Raw genomic sequence first — 21776 nt, forward strand, 5'->3', positions numbered from 1 at the left:
GAAACTCAGCCTACAATATAATCCTCCCCTTATAGTTTAGGTAAATCTCCTCCAGACCAGTCTTTCCATGCTAGATATTGTCATGATCCACCAGAGACATTAGACTCTTCTCCGTTTGATGAGATGCAAAAATAGGAATAAACATGTGGAGGGAAACTATACACAGAAGTGCATATATTTGGCAACTCTTGTTTATTTCAATCCCAAACTACTTAAAAGTCAAAATAATTAAGCTTTTTCCTGTAATTGCCTGTTATGAGGAAAGAAAATATCGTAAGTAAATGAGGCAATAAGAGAGGTTTACTTTAAGTGTATATTATAAATTTAGCAGAGAATCAGCCCACTTTTTAAGATCTTTGATAGTATCTTATGATACCATAAAGCAGTAGCTGATATTTTAAACCAAAACATCATAAGATAATGTAGTACGTTCTAAAGCATTTATAATACATTAAATCTAGTTGTGATTTAGCATTAAACATATTTTTCTGTATCTTAACTTAAAGACATAGGCCATTCAGTAAACTGCAGCACTTAAGTCACCCATTTCTTCAAACATTCTCAGGATAGTTTTGGGAAGTTACATGATAGGGGCTCATGTTGTCAGTATTTTAAAGGTTGAAACTGAAGAAAATATAAAAGATGAGAGTAGAAACAGCGTACTTTGACGAGCAATCTAAAAGTTTTGGCCTGGAAACCTATTCTTAAAAAGCAAAACAAACATAATTTATAGTTTAAAATCAAAACATGAATTCAGTTAAATTGCCGATATTACCCATGTTGAGGATATTATTTTTGCCTTCCAATACCCACTACCTCTCCGTTGTAGCAATTCATTGAGGAACAATCTGCCCATGTGTGTGGCATTTTTACAGGAGAAAAATTTCCAAGTGAATGCTATCTACTATGAAAACTATGAAGGCTATATATTTTTTTCTCCCTACACGTTTTTTATAACATGATTTCAATCAATGGAATATCCTCTAGACGAACTTCACATCTCGAGCGATTGATGATTAGACGCTATTATGACAGAACTGGTGCTGGTGGCAGCAATGAAATGGGCACCCTGACCCAGCTACCAGAGTTATAAGACAGTTGCTCTTTCTCTTTCTCTTTCTTCCTATTTCATGGGTCTCCTGAGCATCTTGATTTCTAAACAACTTCAAGACTTGTTCCCCAGCCTCTGATAAATTCATTGAGTTCCTTCCTGGGTCTGTCCTCAATATTATTCAGATAAACTCTCCTTTGCCTAATATAGCTGTAGTGTTGTGTTTTTCTATTACTTGCAGCCAGAAATCTTAACCAATATACCTCATTACTAGGATTATTGTCTGATTTGTCTCTGTGGCTGAGCAGTTAGCATTGCCATTATTGCTTTCTGCTTCCTTCTAAATTCCTCATGTTTAGTTCTAGGTGTTTCCTTCTTCTTTTTTAAAATTTACTAGACTGGTTGCAATGGTCTTCTTTCCTGAAAGCAGAATCACATCATTTTTAAAAGCATGTGGAGACTGTCTCCTGGATAAATGATGATAACACAGTTGCATTATTTGAACATTTAACTGCTTCTATTGAGCAGTCCTCCTCGTAGTTTTGATTCATTTGGAATCTAACTGACAAAGATCCCATTACTGGGTGTTTTTTCCATAATTTGTCAAAAAATATATAGCAGTGGTGAGGGAAAATGAAGCTAATTTGTAATCTGGAAGACTTAACCTGGTTATGTTGATCAAGTAACTAAATCGGTCAAAAGTTTGAGAGCTTAAAGATTAAAAACCACCATTCTCTAGTTAAACACTAATTCATTATGTAAACAACATGATTTATAAGTGCAGTCATGTGGAAGACCTATTTATTTTTCTTACCAAAAGATGCTTTCAAAAAAAAATTGGAGAAAATAGATTTTCTCCATCCAGTAAGTTGCCTGCCACTTCCCCCTGCCCCGGTTATAAGGGTTGAAATGGTAAGACAAAGATGTAATGAATCACCTGAGCCAAAGCCATAGGCATTTGAAAAGGCTTCCAAAAATATTGGCATCTCTAGTAGGAGGTGTTTTCTAAATAAGAAAAGTAAATAAAATTATTAAGAAAGTATTACCAGTGAGTCCCCAGATAGGGTTATAGGAAAAGAGTCAGGAGCTCAGGGTTCTGGGACTCTTCCCTTTAGGGATTACCATAAGGAAGAGGAAAGTAGAAATAATACTTAATGTTGTGCCAGGACAACAGATATTGACTTTTAGAGGGCAAAGCTCTTTTACTAATACCTGCCAGGAAAACAGAATACCTTCTCTCTCCCTCTCCCTTTTGTACACTGTTTTAAGATAGAAGGTTCTGTGATTTAAACACATTTCTATCATTTAATGGTTCTCCTTGGGGTATCAAACTCTGGGCTGTATTAGATTTACAAATGGGTAGCAATCCTACAGCAGTACTTAAATTTGACAATGACATTTTAGCTAAATCTCTGTGATTTACTTTCTTTGAATAGTGTTTTTTACTTGGCAAAGCCATTTTATGTACATCATTGTCTCTTCTCAGTTAGGTAATTTGTCATTTTCTGTTGAAGTCTAATGTTGTAGTTAAGAGTTTTTCCACTGTAAATGATAGAAACTTGTCCAAACTACAAATGTCAAAATGGGATTTACTGGGTTACTTAATTGAAAAGTCCAAGGAACCATGCAATGTCCATGTTCTGGTCAAGTTTATTTGGTTGCAATAAACAGAAATTTACTAAACAAATTCAATTGAAATGAGTGGGAAGGGATCTCATGGCACTCATGGATCTCAGACATGGATATGTCAAGTGCCATGGCAAGGATCTAGAGTGCCTGGAGTTAGACACTGGAAGGTCAGGAGCTGAGGTGTGTCTGCTCCACTCTCTTCTCCTTGTAAATTTGTCCCTGTGTCCACTCACTTCTTGCACACGATTATCTCCCCAAATGGCTGTCCCAGCCCCTAGTGTCTAAGTCTAGGCAGTCTTAGAGTTCAAAGCTCTAGAAATAACTAACTACCCCAGTCTCTCATTATCCAAATTCTAAATTTTTGGAGGAAGCATTTTTTGGCCCAGCTTGGGCCACATGACAACTTTTGATTTAATCATGTTCAGTTGGTGGGGGGAGTTAAGTTTTTGTACTCTAGGAACCCATCTTCTTGGGGGAGTACAGCTAGTTTAAAGAGAGGTTATAAATGAGAAGAAAAGTTTTGACTTTACTGGTAAATAAGGAAAGCAAACATCTCACTTCCAGTGAATGAAATTCAAAATATCTAAGCTCTTTTCTCACCCAGACACTGTTGACAATCCTAGAGGGGTCTTCCTTTGTGAGGGACTGCCTGCACTTGCATGAACCACCCAGTAAGTGGCAGTAACGCGCCTCTCCCACCTCCAACTTCATAACCACTAAAAATAGCCAGCTGTGGACCTCACCCTACTCCTGGCAGTCAGAAATACCCTGCAGTTAAAATTCTTTCATCTACCCCTACTCAAAATCCTGCTTGAGGACCTATCTTCCCTTATAACTAATTAATCCCCACACTCTGTCCTTTTCACCACTAAAGTTCCTTAAAAGGGGTCTACTTGCTGTCTCTACTTTTTCGCATTCTCTCCAAACCTTGACTGCAACCATCTGTTTTTCAGTTTCATTCTTCTACAAAACCAGCTCCCTGATGGTCACCCATATCCTCATAAATGTCAAAATCCAACGAGCACTTTTCACCTTTATCCCCTCATCACCCATTCTTCTGCATCTGAATTGCTTATCTTAGCTTCTAAATCCCATCTTCATCTCCAAACCTCAGGTGACTGAATCTCAGTCTTCTCCAACCAAGCAAGGAGCTTGGAAGACAGTTCTCTGCCTGATGCATTGGCTCGCCTCCTACATCCACTTATCAAATTCCACCGCATCACCCGTTCTCTCCATTTCAGTTCTATTGTCTTAGTTTGGGTCCTTATCTTTTTCCCCACAGAATCTAATGATCTTGCATGAATGACTCAATATCTCTGGGCCTCAGTCTCCTGTAAAATGAAGATGGTAAGAGTATCTACTATCAAAGGGCTGATGATCAATGTGAGGATTAAATGTTAGAACGTATAAAATACTTTGAAACCTGCTCGGCATGGCATAAGTGCACAATAAGTCTCCACTATTATTTTCACACATCTATGCAATAGCATCAGTCACTTTATATTGTAACTGCTTGTGTTAGTCTGCCCTCCTAAACTGTAGGAGATCATGTATCTGTTACATTTTCAGCCTGGTGCACTATCTGGCTTATAGCCAGCATATGCTAGATAGTTCCTGAATGAATAATATCAATCTTTGTATTCTTCGCAGTACCCAGCACATGGTAGGTGTTCACTAGATATTCACTGAATTGAATTGGTTAGAATTGAATTAATCAGAAGAGAATGCAGAATAAGAAGTGCCTTAAAATTTGGTAAGGCTTAAATAGTTTAAGTTTTAAGGTGAGAGCAATTTCCTTGGGGACTCCTACTTAGGAATGAATCTAAACTAAAGGCATCATTCCACATTCTTAGCAAATTTAGAATTTTTTTTATTTTGTTCGTTCTCCAGTTTTAGTCTCTGTGTTCTGCCAACCCTCTTTGTTTTCATTCTCACAACATAGCTTAGATCGTACTTCACCCAAAATCTGGACTCATCACCACCTATATGAGTAAGCTATTACTGCATGACAAACAAACACTAAATCTCAGTGGCATTTAACAAGAAGCATTTATTTCTCAAGCGTCCGTGGGTTAAATAATCTGATGCAGGCTCGAGTGGGCTGCTGTGCTTTAAGCTGAAGGTCTGGTTGGACCTGTCTCTCTCTAAGGGTTGGCCTCAGTTTTGTGTCATATGTATTCATTCTGGATCCTAAGCAGAAGGGGTAGCAGCTACCCAGGGAAGTTCTTCTCTTGGCAATAGCAGAGAAGCAAGACAATGAGTAGAAATCAGCAATGCTTCTTAAGGCCTCAGTTAAAATAGACACATATCCACTTACTCTAGATAATCCCAAACAAATCCCAGGTCATTTGGCCAAACCCAATATCAATGAATGGGGGAAATAAATGCTGCTGCCCACTCCAGTAAGTGATATGGAAGTGATTACATTTACTGTACTTTATCCTGATTCTAGTCTTGATAACACCTTTCCTAGGCAATGACATCAGCCTTTTAACTAATCACCTTGTGTCTAGTCTTCCACATCTTGTGTGCCCCCCTGCCGTTTTCTTTACAAATGCTACCAAGTAAACCTTCTTAAGCATAACTATGATTACAACACACACTTTACTCGAAAACCACAACCACTTTCTAATGTCACACCATATTGGTTAGGACTCATTTGGCTGAAGATAGGAATAGCTTATTATGTTAAAAATGGCTTACATTATTTCATATAAAAAAGAAGTGAAGAGAAAGTGTTTTGACATTGGTTTAGAAGTTCAACAATGTCATCAAAGTCTCGGTTTGTTGTTGTGTTTTTTCTTGTTTTTTTGTTTTTGTTTTTGAGGGGGGAATATTAGCTTCTTGTTTCAGCCTCATTGTCTCATGGTGACAAGATCACTGCAATAGCTCGAACCATCACATCATTGGAGAATGATGTTCAAAGCTGGAAGAAAAAGAGAGAGTCTTCTCATATGCCCCTCTCCTTTTATTAGGGAAAAAAATTTTTTCCTCTAGCTTCCCAAGTCACTTTCTGTTACGTTTTATGAACCAGAACTAGCGAATCACCCAAGCTGCTGGGGCAGTAGAAGTCAGTTGTGATAATTTTCATGTTCTTTCTTATGAGTGGCTTTTAAAAAGAAACTAGTAGATGACTGGCTTATTTATAAGAAATCAATGATATCTGTATAAACTCAATAATTTTCCCTACCTGACAAAATTCAAGATGCTTTGTAATAATATTCTCTAAATAATGAGTCTTTCCTTTAGCATACTCCATTCTTCAATTCTTCTTACCATCTTTCATGCATTTCTTTACTCTCCTACATTTTCCCAAATTTCCTTTTGTTCTCCTCTTTTACCTGTCCACCTTAGTCTTACTTATCCTTGAGGATTCAGTTCTTTTTATCTGGGAAGTACTCAAGACTGGTGTGATACTCACCATACACTCCCACGTTGCAGCTGTGCATTCCAGTTTTAGCATTTTTCCATGATGAAATGTTTTTACCTGTTTACTTATATGCTACCTCCACAAGGCAAAAAGTTTTTAGAGGATAGGGAATGAGTCTTAGTTGTTATAGCACCAGTGCCTTTTCTAGCTCTTGACACAGAATAGGCACTCAGGATTTTCTATTGCAAATAGCTGAATAAATAAGAGTAAATGCCCTGGAATGTCCTTACCTCTTTCTTCTTACATCTACCTATCAAAACCAAATCAACCGTCCCCCCAAAAAGCCCATTCTCCAAAATTTAGTATCTACTTTATTTAGGAACCTATTTTTCTTGAATGACTTCCACCTAAAAAAAAATTTCTTTCTCAGCTGGGCTCGGTGGCTCAGCCTGTAATCCCGTGCCTTTGGGAGGCTGAGGTGAGCGGATTGCCTGAGCCCGCGGGTTCAAGACCCACCTGGGCAACAAGACCTCATCTCTACAATAAATCAAAAAATCAGCCAGGCATGGTAACGCATGCCTATAATTCCGGCTACTTGGAAGGTTGAAGCAGAAGGAACGCTGGAGCCCAGCAGGTCGAGGCTGCGGTGGCCGGGAGCGGCCACTGCACTCCAGTCTGGGTGACAGAGTGAGACTCCAACTCAAAAAAAAAAAAAGCCGGGCTCAGTGGTTCAGCCTGTAATCCTGCGCCTTGGGAGGCTGAAGTGAGTAGATTGCCTGAGCCCGCGGGTTCGAGACCCGCCTGGGCAGGCGAGACCTCATCTCTACAATAAATAAAAAAATCAGCCGGGCGTGGTAGCACGTGCCTGTAATTTCGGCTACTTGGAAGGCTGAGGCAGAAGGATTGCCGGAGCCCAGCAGGCGAGGCTGCAGTGACCGGGAGCGGCCACTGCACTCCAGTCTGGGCAACAGAGTGAGACTCCAACTCAAAAAAAAAAAAATCCTCTTTCTCACTCTCTCTCTCTCTCTCTCTTTCTCATCACACACACACACACACACACACACACACACACACACACACACACACACACACTACACACCACATCTGCACTAAATGATACAAAAAAGACCTTCACTAATGGACAGCTTTCTTAGCATTCAATATGCTTTATGACACCTACTATATTCTGTTTTGTATATTCCTTGAATACTTTTATTAGCTTCTACAATATTAGAAGCTTCTTAATATCTTTATTACAACTTAATATGTTTACCACATTGCTGTGGAATTAGAAGATATCAATAAATATTTGTAAAATCAATTTGAATTATGAAGCCCATTAATGAGTTTTATACTTCATGGCAATTCTTCTTCCTGATTATAATCTCTCTACAATTTAAATCATTTGATCTGAAGTTCTGGATTACTTTTTCCTAAATAATATTTCATGACACTCTTTCTAATAGTGAATACTCCGTGTTTTGAGCAAATCATTGTTACTTGACCAAGTATTCAAAGTAAATAATCATGATTACTTCCCACTTTTCTATACTATATCCATGTGTTTGGAGCTTTTCTTCCTTCTGTCTTTTGGATAAAATATACATATTCAAATTGAAGCATATTATTAATAGTGTCTTAGCCTTAATTGTATCCTTCCATGCTAGGTTGTCATCAATTCAAATCCTTTTGTTTTCCTAAGAAATGAATGAAAATTATGACTTCCTGGAAGTCTCCTACACTCAATTTTGAGTATCTCTTTATAACAATATATCACTTAATGTTCTTTTACCCTTCAGCATATATTTTTCTCACTACTGCTACATATACTTTTAAAAAATGTACTGACTACCTCCCCTGATGATTAAGACAATGACTTGCAGTCTGTCATTTAACAAATGTTATTGAACTTCTAGTATGTGTCAAACACTGTCTAGGCACTGGAGATTCAATTATTAAGGAAACTAGGTACAGTCCTTACTCTCCTGGGTTTTGCATTCTACTCAAGGAAACAACTAAGCAGAAAATACATCATTCTCATATGTCAGCGGAGATAAGAAAAGTAAGGCAGAGAAAATAACAGAAAATAGTGTGGAGTGGAGCCATTTTTTAAAAAGTGTGTGGGAAAGATTACAATAAGAAGTTGCCATTTGATCAAAGACCTAGGGCAATAGAGTTTCATGCAGAAGAAAGTGCAAAGTCCCTGAGGCAGGAGAGTGCTTGGAAGAGATGAGAAGCAGCAATGAAAACAGTGGGGCTGCATGCAAGCTTAGTGAGGTGGGAGAGAGGATCCAAATGAATTAAATCAATTAATTAGTTGAGGTCAGACCATGTACTACCTTAAGAGCCACAATATGAACTTTAATTTTATTCTGAGCAAAATTCTAAGCCCTTGGACCCACTCAATATGTGTTTCGTTACCAGTCAACATCGATGCTACTGAAAAAAATTTCTGGAAATGGATGGTGGTGATAGTTGCACAACCTTATGAACGTACTTGATGCCACTGAACTGTACACTTAAAAATGGTTAAGGTGATAAATTTGACATCATATATAGTTTACCACAGTTATAAAAAGCAAACATTCAAGGGTGAGTACTGTGGGCCAGAATCTATGCTAAATAAGCACTGGTGACTATAAGAAGACATAGATGATTCAGGCGCTCACAATCTGCTTTGAGAAAGTCTATTCCCTATATTATCGATTTAAATACACAATGCACAGTAGCATAAATCATGTTCCAAATGAGAGGACTAGGCTAGATTTCACAGTATGTTCTCAGAAACATTAGTCTGGAGATATGCTCTTTGAAACAAAAGGATCTTGCTCGGATAAGTTCAGGAGATAATGCATCTCCTCATGGAGACTCACAGCCCACCTCAGCATATCACAGGCTCTAAAAATAAATACATGTTAAAGAAACTCACTTGACTTTGTTTAGCTTAATGTTGCTAAGCCATTTTGATCACAGGTCCTTTCTCCTGAATCACCTATTAACACCCTGAGGAATGGCATCCTAAAGGACCTTTGTCACAGGAGACACAGAGCTGAGATGGGAAGGAAAGAGTTCATGGAGAAAAAGTGATATGAGCTGAGTTTTAAAGGAAAGGTAATACTTAGACTAGAGAAAAGGAAGGGCACACAAAACAGGATAAGTGATAAGTCAATCACTTTAAAGTAGGTCTCCTGGAACTTGCCTCTTCAAATATTATGGAACTGCAGAATGAAAATCCTAAATATGAATCAAATCCTAATTTTGATGACCATGGCTTGGTAATCTTCTTGTTAAACACTCGGGACATCAAAGACACAAAGATGAATTATTTTGTGGAAGTTTTCGTAATTCCTTGTCATTATTTTATAGGTAACAAAGTTCAGGCCCACAGAGACTATAACTTACAGTCATCCCTGCCTAATCGATGGCGGAGTGTTAGCTTTCTTACTCTGGGGCCAGGGTCTCGTTCCATAAAGGAGGGAGTTATGGTCTTTGTATGTCTGCCTTAGATACTTTGGAATTAAAGCAAAAAATCAATTTCTATGCAAGATGAAGATTTCAACATGTAGTGGATATGGAAACAGAATCAAATTAAAGAACAACGCAAGCTTGGATTTTAATGAAGCTCATCTTTGTTTCTTTTGCAGATCAAATTTTTGGCTCTCATCTGCACACAGTGTGTGAACGTGAAAATTCTACAGTTCCGTGGTTTGTAAAGCAATGCATTGAAGCTGTCGAAAAAAGAGGTGGGTAACTGAATATGCAGTAGTTCCCCCCAACACTGCCCCCTCTATGCAACCAATACTCAAGTTCGCAGTGCCACTTGATTTGTCTGGGAAGCCATGCAATTAAAACTTGACTCATGTTAATCGGTTAAGAGGATCAAGTTTCTTATTAACCTCAGTTTGTTTTTACAATAGGGACATTAGTAATTCTCACTAACGTTCTTTTTTTTTTTTTTTAATATTTTGTCTGTCTGACATACTGTTGATTCAATTGCAAACTTCTTGTTTTCAAGCCAGTGATAAAACATTCATAAAATATCAGCAGTCACAGTGTTAGAACCCTCCTAACATTCATGCTGGTAGACGTTGTGCCAGAACAATTTTTGGTAAGCCCCCAACATTACCCAAGTGAAGCAAATAGCATTCCTACTCGCAGACAGTGATATCCCATCTTCCACATGTTTCTGTTCAGTACAGAATATGGCTAACTGGTTTTCCTGGAACAATTAAAAGACACACCTCCAGTGTTAGGATGACCTTTGACTCCTTTATTTCAACATTCTGTTTTTCATCTGAAATTATTTCATCTTACTGAAGAGAACAAAACAAAGCCCGATTGACTCATCATTTCTACACTAGTCTATCTGTGGAGTGTTTTTCCTTCAAACTATGACTTCGTTCATTCAAGGTCATTTTTCCTGGAAGATACAAATAGTAGATGCAGAATCTTAAAAAATGTATTGTATAAAAATGCGAAGCTTCATCACCATCTGTTACAAGTTTACAACATATTCCTAGGATCTAGGGGAATATATATCATGTAAAAGATAGAGGTGTTTTCAGAAAAAGAATTGGTGAACCTATTCCCATTTCCAGTTCCTAGTCTCTTAAAACAATAGAACCAAGGGGGGAAAAAATCTTTACCAAGTAATCTGCTAGGAAAAAGCCATTTTAAATTCTCTCAATGTTACCTGGCTTTATTATAAAAGCATAATAAAAATGGTCTGCAATTTCTAACTCCTGGAAATTCATACTTTAATTATAGTGTAAGGACAGCCTTGGGATCCCATTATTCCCCTATTGTAGGGAATGAGAGAATAACAAGAAGGGGAAGAGTGGGTAGGGAATGTGGATAAAGAGCGTGACTTTGGGGGAAGTATATCAGTACATTAGAGAGAAGAGCTGAGAGTCCAGAGAGAGGCTAGAAAATGGTAAATGCAGAAAGGGCTTGAAGAGAGGTGTCTGTGAGGAGTAAAGTCAACTGGGGTTTACAAAGAAATGCATTTTTTATTGCAAGTTGCAGTTTCATTTAATTGTATAAGTGCATATTTTAGGAATAAATATTATTTAATAAGTACTTAAAGCCAAAATGGATCACTGAGAATATTATAATGTTATTATTTCCAATAGCTAAATTGTCATCATTTCCAGGAAATCTTCATTCACTTGCAAATACTCAGCACCGATGGTGTGAGCACTGTTACATTAGACCCCAAATCCAAATATGACTTTAGGGGAAGCTGTGCGTAATAAGATGTATGCATGTAGAAAGCAGAGCGCTGTACTTCTCTATCCAAGGCAGAGCGCCGTACTTCTCTGTCCAAGGCAAAATGAAAAACTCGGCTAGATGCAGCGTTGCAGTGTGCAGATACTACAATGCTGTAGAATAGAAAATGTCTATAAGTAGAAACAGTATCTTTTGTTCATGGCATTTTCTTGGTGATTTCTCATAAAATAAGGCAATGTTTTTACTGACAGGAGCAATCACCTCTAGCATTATGTTTCATTTTCCCAATGTTTACTCTTAAATGAATTTGTAGATTCACCACTAAACAGGCGCTAATCACCCCTGTGACTATTAAAATAATTCCTAAGCATTTTAATGAAACTCAAAGACTTTACAATTCCACAAAGCAACTGATAATTCGAAGCACTTTGGTGGTGTCAACTTAAAGGAACTCTATGGAAATGCTCAATAAAAACTCAGAAGCACAAGATAAACCTCTCACATCATTGCAAGATTTACAAGTGTGTACTTTTGATTATATTTTTCTATGGTCATTTTGTTGGATTAATATTCTTACATTTATACGCCAATACTATTTACTCAAAGTGTTGTTTTTACTAAATTCTGGCATAAAGCATTTCAGGACAGAAATAATTTATGTGAATCTAAGTCCAATGTTTATGCAGGCTTCTGATGACATTTTATGCTGGGGTTGGTATTAGGAAGTAGCATATAAAGGTGCCAAGTCTCTCAGCACGGCTGAGGCTCAGCATATCTAGAGCCCTCCTTCTAATGGCCAGATCCTCTTCCAGCCAAGATACTCAACTGCAGAGTCATGGGAAATGCTTATGGACCAGTTATGGGAAAGGCACATTTAATGAAAACTGTGTGTTTACTCTCACAGTCTTAGGGAAATGGCCTCAATACTCACTACATCGGCACATTGGCTGTTATAAAAAAAAAAGATGCGTTTCCTTCTTCTTTCTCATTCTTGAGATTATCTTCCCCTCCACTTAAAAAAATCATCTATAAACAGTAGCTGTGTTTTTAAAAACTAATTCCTAAGCATTTTAATGAAACTCAAAGACTATAAACAGTAGCTGTATTTTAAAATAATGATTCCCAAGCATTTTAAAATGAAGCATTATCAGGAAGTCAGATCTCACCATTCATTCATTCATTGAATCATTCATTCATTCAGTTATTTGTCTTACCTTTTTGCATTTGACAGAACCACATTGCTCCTGCTCCTGTAGTTTCCCCAGGGAAACCCAAGTACTCAGTACTTGGTACAAGGGGCATTTTTTATTCATCCCTGGTAAAGTAGGATTAGTTACGTTTTAAGTTTTGCAACTTCTGGGCATGCCTAGAAGAGAATCTATTAGTAAACTGAATGTAAGCCAATTTAGCGAATAAACTTGGTTAGTATGTTTCCTTATTCCTCTAAACCACCGGAGCATTTTCTCCCTCACCAACTGTTATAACTAGGTTAAATTAATTTCTGTGGTTTCCAACATTGTCTGCTCAGTCTGGAAAATCCACACAAAATTTGGAGGGCAAACTGTAAAGGAGTATGTTAGTCTTTAAGGCCTTCCAAGTGGTTCCTTCTCCCTTGCCTTGCCTTACAGTGGTGACCATGTCATAATGCACCAATGAAAAACTCCAATCATGTTTCTTCTTCCAAAGTGATTTGTGTGAAAATATTGAGTCATTGTATGGCTAATATTTAATGCACATCCTAGGTACAGTGACCAAAAACCTGAGATCATCTGACACTATTTTAGGGACTTGGGGGAATACACATGTAGAGGAAAGCACTGTGACATATTGGTAGCATATAAAAATAAACAGTGAGAAGTTCATTTTTCACTCCTTTATAGAATACTTTGTATAGTTTGTAATGATGTCAATATGTATAAAAATTGCTTACTTAAAAATAGGATAACCTGTGTCTGTTAGCCACAAGGGCCTAGGAAACCTAGTACTTAGTCTAAACTAGTATAAATATGTAGTGAGACCTTGATTCATAGTCTTTTTTATGCAAAGCATGTAATTGACTGACTACCCTTTGTGAAGGTCCATTATTTGGAAAGAAGCCTTCCACAGTACATGACACATTGTAAGCACTCAATAAATATTGGCTGAATGAAGTAACAGACACTAAGTAGCTATTGAGTACCCACTGTGCGTCACTCTCCATGCTCCCAGCTGAGAATACAGAGAGACAGATATTAAACAGACACACATGAGTATGTATGTTAGCATAACTGTGATAAGTGCTATAAGAGAAAAGAACAGATACTACTAGACAGAATAACAACTACAATAATAAAAAGCAGGGAAATGTCTGTGCTTAAAAATGATTAATAATCCCTGAATAATAAACACATATTTGTCTGGTTTCGTCCTTCTTATAAGACCAGGAGAAGTTTAATTTTGCCTTAGTTCCCAGGTTTTTTTCCTGACACTTTGTGACAATGTAATATAAAGTGTCACTGGTGTGAGATATGTAAAAAGACATGTCTTAAATGGTAAAAGCCTCTTTTTCTTTTTCTTTTTTTTTGAGTTGGAGTCTCACTCTGTCGCCCAGACTGGAGTGCAGTGGCCACTACCGGCCACCACAGCCTCGACCTGCTGGGCTCCGGCAATCCTTCCGCCTCAGCCTTTCAAGTAGCTGGGACTACAGGTGTGCGCTACCGTGCCCGGCTAATTTTTTGATTTAGTGTAGAGATGAGGTCTCGCCAAGTTGCCCAGGCGGGTCTCGAACCCACGGGCTCAGGCAATCCACTCACCTCAGCCACCCAAAGGCGCGGGATTACAGGCTGAGCCACCGAGCTCGGCTAAAGCCTCTTTTTCTACCCAACAATTACCAAACATGTGTCTTGCCAAAGACTTATTTTATATAAGAATAGAGTTAACTAACTAAATAAGCATATTTCTACCCTGAACATATTTTTATGAACTAATATATTTTTGTTTGTAAGGTAGTAAGACTTTTTTTAATTTTTAATATCATTTGGATTGGTATTCTTCATTTAGAATATGGTCTAACAACTCATTCTTTCTTTATGATTCCTGGCTCTGGTGACTATGATCCCAAACTATTTAACAACACTGAAATGATACCTAGAGATCTGTTATACAATAATGTGACTAGACTGCTCACTACTGAACTATACATTTACAAGTGGTTAGGATGGTAAATTTTACGTCACGTGATTTGACAACAATTTTTTTTAAAAATGATACCATGTCTTCCAAATTTGTTATTCAAGGTATAAACTACTTTGCAGATTGCCTCAGCAGATGCTAATCAACAAGAACATTGGCCTTTCTGTCTTTTTTCTGGAACACAAAATACTATGACAGGAACGATACACAAAGTTACATATTTGACTTGGTGCCTAAAAGCCACCCTGGGATCCATAACCTTGCTTAAAGATTTAAGAAAGACCTTTAGTCTACTTCTAAGAAGGTCCTTAGCCTCAAAAACTTTATCTCTCAACTTGACTTCTTAGCAGCTGTTATATTTTTTTGCTGTCGTTTGTTTGACAGGATCCAGTTATAGGTTCCGATGTCTGTTTAAAGAAACAAGGAGGCTGTTGGCTTTAAAATTCCCTCATTGCTTGTGTGATCAGCATTTTCCCAGGCTTTTCTACATAGTTTGCCAAGCAAAGGGACTGACCTTTTGTAGCAAACACTTTTTCATTTCAAAATGCTCACTTTGATTTTTGTCCCATTTTATGCTCATTCCAAACTGTTTACAACCCACTAAAAATGACTGTGAATTATATGTTTGTGTAATGGATTCCTTTTGTGGTCTTAGTGGAATGTTTACTTTGAACAATTAGTTATCTTTGGGTAGATTATAGCAACTTGGGAAAAAAATGGCTAAAATTATTATTATACCTTAACTGTTTCTTTTTTGGTAATTCCTCTGCTGTTATGTGAAGTTTGAGAGAATATCACATTAACAAGCCTGTGACATTATAAATGAAATCTATCTAGTTGTGTGAATATTTATTGGGACACGTTTGTTAATAACACAAGAAAGCATGATTAGATACCTACTCAGGATTATACGGGCTTATCTGACTTATAAAAGTTCAAAACATGGAATAAAAATAAATATATGAATATTTTCTGTATCCATGTTACATTTGCCTGTAAGGTGAGGTAAGCACATATATGTATTTATTATATAAATAACTGTCATGATTATAGTATAGCTGTCATGCTGAGACATCACACGCATTGTAGTTGTTAATAGGATTTTCCTGATATTCAATTCAGTGAGCCAGTCTGTCTTTTGAGATCCTACCCAGTGTTCACTTGCAAAAATAAAACTTTACATAGTAGTTTCTCGTTGCCTTTGAATCAGACCCCTAAAGTGCAGATCATATTGCCTTCACTAGACAAGCTCTGCTCCCAGTTCTGCTAATTTTATACTGCTCATTCTTTCCCACTTTGGGATAATCTATTATAGTTGGATTCAGGCACGCACTAAAGGCTGATACTTCCATGAAGAATGTGCAATTTGTACTGTTTAGTTTGTGACGAGATTCTTGAAAACTTTTATGATTCTATCTTGTTCCAGAAAGACTTCTGCTTGCTAGTTTTATAAGCAGTGAGTGAAAAAAAGTAACAAAAACAAAACACACTGATAAAAATTACATGCTCAAAAAAAAATCAAGAGTACAAGATAAGCACTTTTTCTTTTCCCCCCAGAGAATATTTGTGAACTGAACAAAAATGTTTCTGAGGGCACTGACCTACGTTTTTTGTTTTTTTGTTGTTGTTTTAAGTGCTTGCTTTTCATGCCTGAAGTTAGGCATCCGCAAGCATTTACAATGGAGATGATCTTCAAAGAAGCTCCATGAATGTTTTCAACGAATCTCCTTAGTTTTTCTGAGTTAAAATTAAGACCAGTTTAGTGCTTTGGTGTTTCATGTTTTGTATTTTGTTTTGTTTTGTTTTGTTTTAACACAGCCACAAAGACAGCCACCTTCCTGACAGCGTAGTGTTGTGCTGGGTCCAAGCTGGAATTGGCTCTTTGGGGTAGTCATGCTGGGGCCTCTGTGTCTGTAAGAAAGCCACATTCAAGGGCTGGAGGGGAAGACAAAATCAAAAAAAAGTAAACAGGAAACAGCCAGCCAGGGTATAAAAGAGAAACTGGGAAAAGACAACCAAAAGAAATCAGAGATGACAAGGTGGAGAGAGGGGAAAAAAACTGCATTTTGCAATTAAGAAAACAAATATAGATAAAAGGGCACACTTGTGAGGTCTCTAATGAAGAGAAGACAGACCATTGAACCCGTTGCCATCTCTGCCATAGTTACCTGATACCTGCTTTTCTGTTCCAGAGAAATTTACTCTTGTGCAAAAAAATGCTTGAAAGTTAAATCTTGCAATGAATGGCATACATTGAATGTCCACAAACTCTGTGTATGGAACTAGTTATTAATTAATTCACTTTACTTATGAGTGACATTTAACAGAGTATATCTACATCAAGCAGTACATGACAGCCTTATTATCAAAAAGAAAACTTAACCATAGCAGAAGTTAACATAGGAACAAACGTTCAGTTCAATAACCAGAAAAGCTATCTAAGAAATACGGCAATGTGGCTCTGGTCAAATCAGTCAGCGGATATTCCCACACTTTAGAATCCAGAATGCATAAGAATAAATAATGTCTCTTCCCAGATAAAGCTGGAGTCTAATTTTCAACCTCTACCCCCAATCTAAGGTTTAGGTTCTTAACATATCTTTTCCTTGTAGTCAGTTGCAGGGAAATAGAGCCAAAATTAAGACCCTAGGAAATTAGTCTCTTATTGTGGATGGAAGATTTAAATAAATGCAACACCTCAACATACCAAGATGCAGTACTCTAAAACAGTCTAGAGTGGTGTCATTTACATGATGGGAGCTCTGGGTCTGGGATTTTTTTCATTACAAGGCCCTATATTCAGAAGTTAATAGTTCAACCATAAAAATAATCTTGGCTGAAAGTTGGCAGGATGTCTTAGCTTGGAAGCAAATGTTTACAAAATTTGAAAAAAAAAAATTACATGCATTTGGAAAGCTTTCAAATTTTCAAAAAGCAAGAGCAAAAATAATAATAATAAGACAGTCTGAGATTTTCAAGTATTTGTTGCCCTAGGATTAAAAACTGGATTTGTAGTTTCTCAGTAGAAATGTTTTTATTCTTGTTGCGTAATATGAACCAATTGATTAAAAATAAATAAATTATCAAAACTCACAATAGCGTCACTTCATTTTCTGAAATAATGTGTTGTTTTTGGTGGGACAAGAATCTATACATTATGTGTGTGTAGGCATTTCCCTAGAGCTTACAAATTCATAATGAAAAAGTTAAATTAATTCAGGAAGCTATAAATTAGACTAAAATATTACACTCCTCCATGGACTTCCTAATGAATAATGTTTCCTTTGAAAGTTTATAGGAAAAAAATGCCCCTTTCCAGGGAATTTTCACACTTTCAAATTAAGTGTGCCCGACTTAAGCATTAATCATTACTTTACATGAATAATAAAAGAGACATACAGATTCCAGGTGAAGTAATTGCTCTGGTCTATATGAATGAACATGACAAGTTTTTCCTTTATAGGACATTTAGAGTTCCTTACTCATTTCCTTGAAAGATTCGTGTCTTAGATATTCCTCTAAATTCTTTGGGAGGTTATCTTTACAATCTAACAGGCGATAGAGTTAGAAATGTTTTTCTTGGGTTCAAAATAATCATTTCTTTACTAGTTTTATGTGTCTTTGCCTAGTTTTATACTTTTCAAGCCACTTCCTATTTTCAGTTCAGGGGGAAAAAAAAACAACAACAATCAAATGGAAAAAAATAAGGGTGGGACACTTTGAGAAGAAAAACTAGCTGTGCGAAACCAAAATAGCTCTGAAATGATAATGCTGGATCAGTTCTTGGGATTATAGTAGACCATAGACTCAATATGTAAAAACATGATCTTTTTTTAAGGAAGCAAAAAAGCCCTGAGATTTAGAGTGAAAGCATCGCTTATAGCAGAAGATATTTAAAATATTGCACTTCGTACACTGTGTGCTTCTTCATGTATGAGCCAACTACTGGCACAGGACCTAACACATGATGGATCCTAAATAGATAAATGATGTTTAACATTGCTTAAATCTTCATTGGAGAGTTGCACACCATTGTTACACCTGTATGTGGTTGAAATTATAAAAAGATCAATGACCAATAGTTGGTGGTTGAAGGCAGCTGCAGAGTGCAGAGAATAACATGGTCTGCAAGTCTTCTTTTAAACACTTAAGCTCATTTCTGATGAGAGCAAAATATATTGTTCAGTAAGACACCATTCTCACCATCAATACCCAGCTATGCTAAACAGTTGAAGCTAGGTTTCCTTAACGATTTTATTTTCATCAATTTTTGGATACTCCATTTAAGTTAACCATGTAGTAACAACTAAAATATCCATTCTCTACTCATTTTCATCAGAGGAAGTCATACCCCACTAGGCATTGTTTCAACACCAACAGACTGCTGTTTTTAATCAAGTAATTGAATGGTAACTATGACTTATAATTGACATGCCTGAGAATGGTCAGGCGTAGGCTCAGTTCCCATAACCACACAGAAAGTTGAGCCCCTACATCTTTTCCTTTAATTCAGAGTTGGAATACCATGCTAGTGCTGTTCTGTATTGGTTTACTTCCCTGTGAATAACTCATCCTGCTGATTCAGTGTTTGTTTTCAATATACCTCTCAGGAAATTTTTATTTGGATGACAATTTTTTTAGTTTAAAGAGTCTACCAAAAAATTTGAAATAAGAAATATGTGGTCAATATACAGATCAATCAATCTGAAGTTAATGAAGACAGAATAAATGATTTTGCTATTGGATATTGATTTCATTTTCTCCAAATTTACTTCATAGCAGAAAAAGGTTAGACTCTGCTGATGCTATCAAAAGCTCTATAAAGACTTTGGATATATCAGTGTCATTAAAATCAGACTTTTATCGTTCTTGTTTTATAAATGATCCTCTTGTTATATTTTGTAGTTTTGACAGTTTGAACTCACTCAGCTTTTAGTCTTTCTATAGAACCATAGAACATCTAACAGATGGAATTTTCATCACTGCAGTAAGCTCTTTTATTCCCCCTTTTGTTTTGAAGGTAGGCATTTGGCCATGTATTTCACATTGCATAGCCTACTATTAGAGGGCTTGTGTTTGACCTAGAGTTTCACAGCATAAGAAACATGCATTTCCTCTGGATTTTGTTCTTGGCTCTGACATTTCATTCTATTTAGGGTAATGTCAATCATACGTAAAGTTTCATTGATTCCTTCAATGACTTCAGAGCTCCTATATGCAAATAACTCCTCAAGCTTTTTCTTCCACTCAGAAATGTAGTCTAGAAACACCCTTTCTTGAATTTTCCTGTTACCTCAAACTCATCTTTTTCACCTGAACTCATCATTCTCCCCAACAAATATATTCCTCCTCTTTTATTTCTTAACTCAGTCAATAGAATACAACCTATTTTCCCGTTTCCCTAAAAAGAAATATGTTGACCATCTTAGATTCTTCTCTCACTGCAAACACAATCACTTTATTTTCATATTATCTTTTAGATCTGGTTCTTCCTTTCACCTTCTATGGTCTTGGCAGGCCCTACATAATTCTTTTTGAGATAAACCTCCTAATGAGGTCATTGCCTTTGTTCTTATTTCTGCCCAGGTCACGCTTCTCAATACTGCCTACTGATCCCTCTTAAATACAAATAGGATTGTGTTATCCCTTCTTAGAACCCTCCAATGGTTCCTTGATCTCAAAAGGTTAAACAAAATTCCACACCAATTATCCCCATAAAAAAGATAAGCATGTGACCTCTATCTACTATTTAACTTCATGTCCTCATAAGCTGCTTTTGATGCTCCAGGAATACCAACTACATGAAGTTTACTAAGGCCTATTCCTTCCATATGCTGTTCCCTCCCTCGTTTTATCCATCTGCCAAATTCACAATGATCCTCTTGTAAATGGCACAAGGGTCAACTTCTCCAAGGAAAATTTTCTGACATATCCACAACCACCCCTCCATTTTCTCTTATTTATTAAGTCTTCCCTCCACCATGTTCCAGTGACAGCTTTGTGTTCCCTGACATAGCCCTCATTGCCTGGAACTGTAATAATTGCTTTCATTATGTTTCCCCACATCTAGAATGTAGGTCCTGAGTCTAGGAATTGTGTCTGGTTAACCTCTGTCTCCAGAGTGCTTAGCACACTGTACTGGCATATGGTAGGGACTCAATTCATAATAGATTATTAAGTGGATAAAAAGGTGAATATTATCCAAACTTTCTGTTCTTCCATCCATCCATGAATCTATCCTTAGAGAATCAAAGCCCATAGACTGAAAAATCAGCAATCTGTTAGAAGAAACAATGATTAAGTGTCTCTTTAAACATAATGTGAAGTCATATTATCCAGAAGATAGGGAATTACCTCAAAAGTGAAAGTAAGGGTTTGGGTTTTTTTTTTTCGGGGGAGGGGATTGTTTTTGCTGTGTGGCACGATATATCTCTATAACTGTATGGCATGCCATGTTAACAATAATTTAGAATAGGATAGGACAGAAATAGGGCAATGACTCATGTCCAATATCAGTTTCAGATAAAACATATTTTCTCTTTTTTAATAGGGAGAAACCAGTCTCTCAACAAATAACGTTAAATTGTTTCATAAACCTGAGAGATTCAACTAACTAAAACCAAATTTGCTGCTTTTGAGATCTACCAGTGTCATAAGAATAGCACTATCAACTTTCTGGTACAAAAAAATTATGCTTTTTTATATATAAACCTCCAGACATTGTGCCTACTTCCCTGTAAGTTTGTGTATAATTTTTCCTATTATCACCCCCTAGGTATCTTTCACCATCATCACTTTCCAGGCATCCACCATCCACTGAATAGCCATGTTTCTGATTATCTTTTCCCCAACGTATTAGCTTGCATTATTTAAGGCTGAATCTCATTTTATTATTTCCTGCTCATATTTCTAAACTCCTTAAGTCCATTTGTATGATTCTTTTGTCCTCACAGATGTCCACAGTTCCTCCCAATTTAGTATCATCAGCAAATTTAATTAATGCTCTGTTTACCTCTCCTTCTAATGAAACCAGTCCCTTGTTTCATTTCATCGTACAAAGTAAAAATGTATTGGCAATAAAACAGTCCGAGGAAATGTTCCCTCACTGTAGGAGGGGAAGTTAAGGATACAGCAAAGAATCATGTGGTGAGGAGTGGACAATGCAGCAGGGTGGTGAGTTAGTTTGCTATTGCCCTAAAGCAAAACCTTTTCACAGAGACCACACTTTGGCAAATTGCCTGGGTTGGTGCTGGGGTGTATGTCTGTGTGTGTATGTTTGTTCTGTCCTGGAAGGTGGCATTATTACCCTAACTGAGGACTTTTTAC

At 37.0% G+C, this 21776-nt stretch overlaps 1 protein-coding gene across 1 annotated transcript in view; it reads left to right on the forward strand.

Moving 5' to 3' along the window:
* The window catches only part of ARHGAP15 (Rho GTPase activating protein 15), a 424379-nt gene that overhangs the window by 385049 nt on the left and 17554 nt on the right, over window positions 1-21776 (forward strand). The window contains exon 10 of the mRNA XM_008061399.2: window positions 9695-9793. Within this exon, the coding sequence (XP_008059590.1) occupies window positions 9695-9793 (99 nt within the window). The remainder of the gene's footprint in view (window positions 1-9694; window positions 9794-21776) is intronic.

The sequence above is a fragment of the Carlito syrichta genome, unplaced genomic scaffold, assembly GCF_000164805.1.
Source record: "Carlito syrichta isolate Samal-C Ts95f unplaced genomic scaffold, Tarsius_syrichta-2.0.1 Scaffold305239, whole genome shotgun sequence".
NCBI classification, from domain to species: Eukaryota; Metazoa; Chordata; class Mammalia; order Primates; family Tarsiidae; genus Carlito; species Carlito syrichta.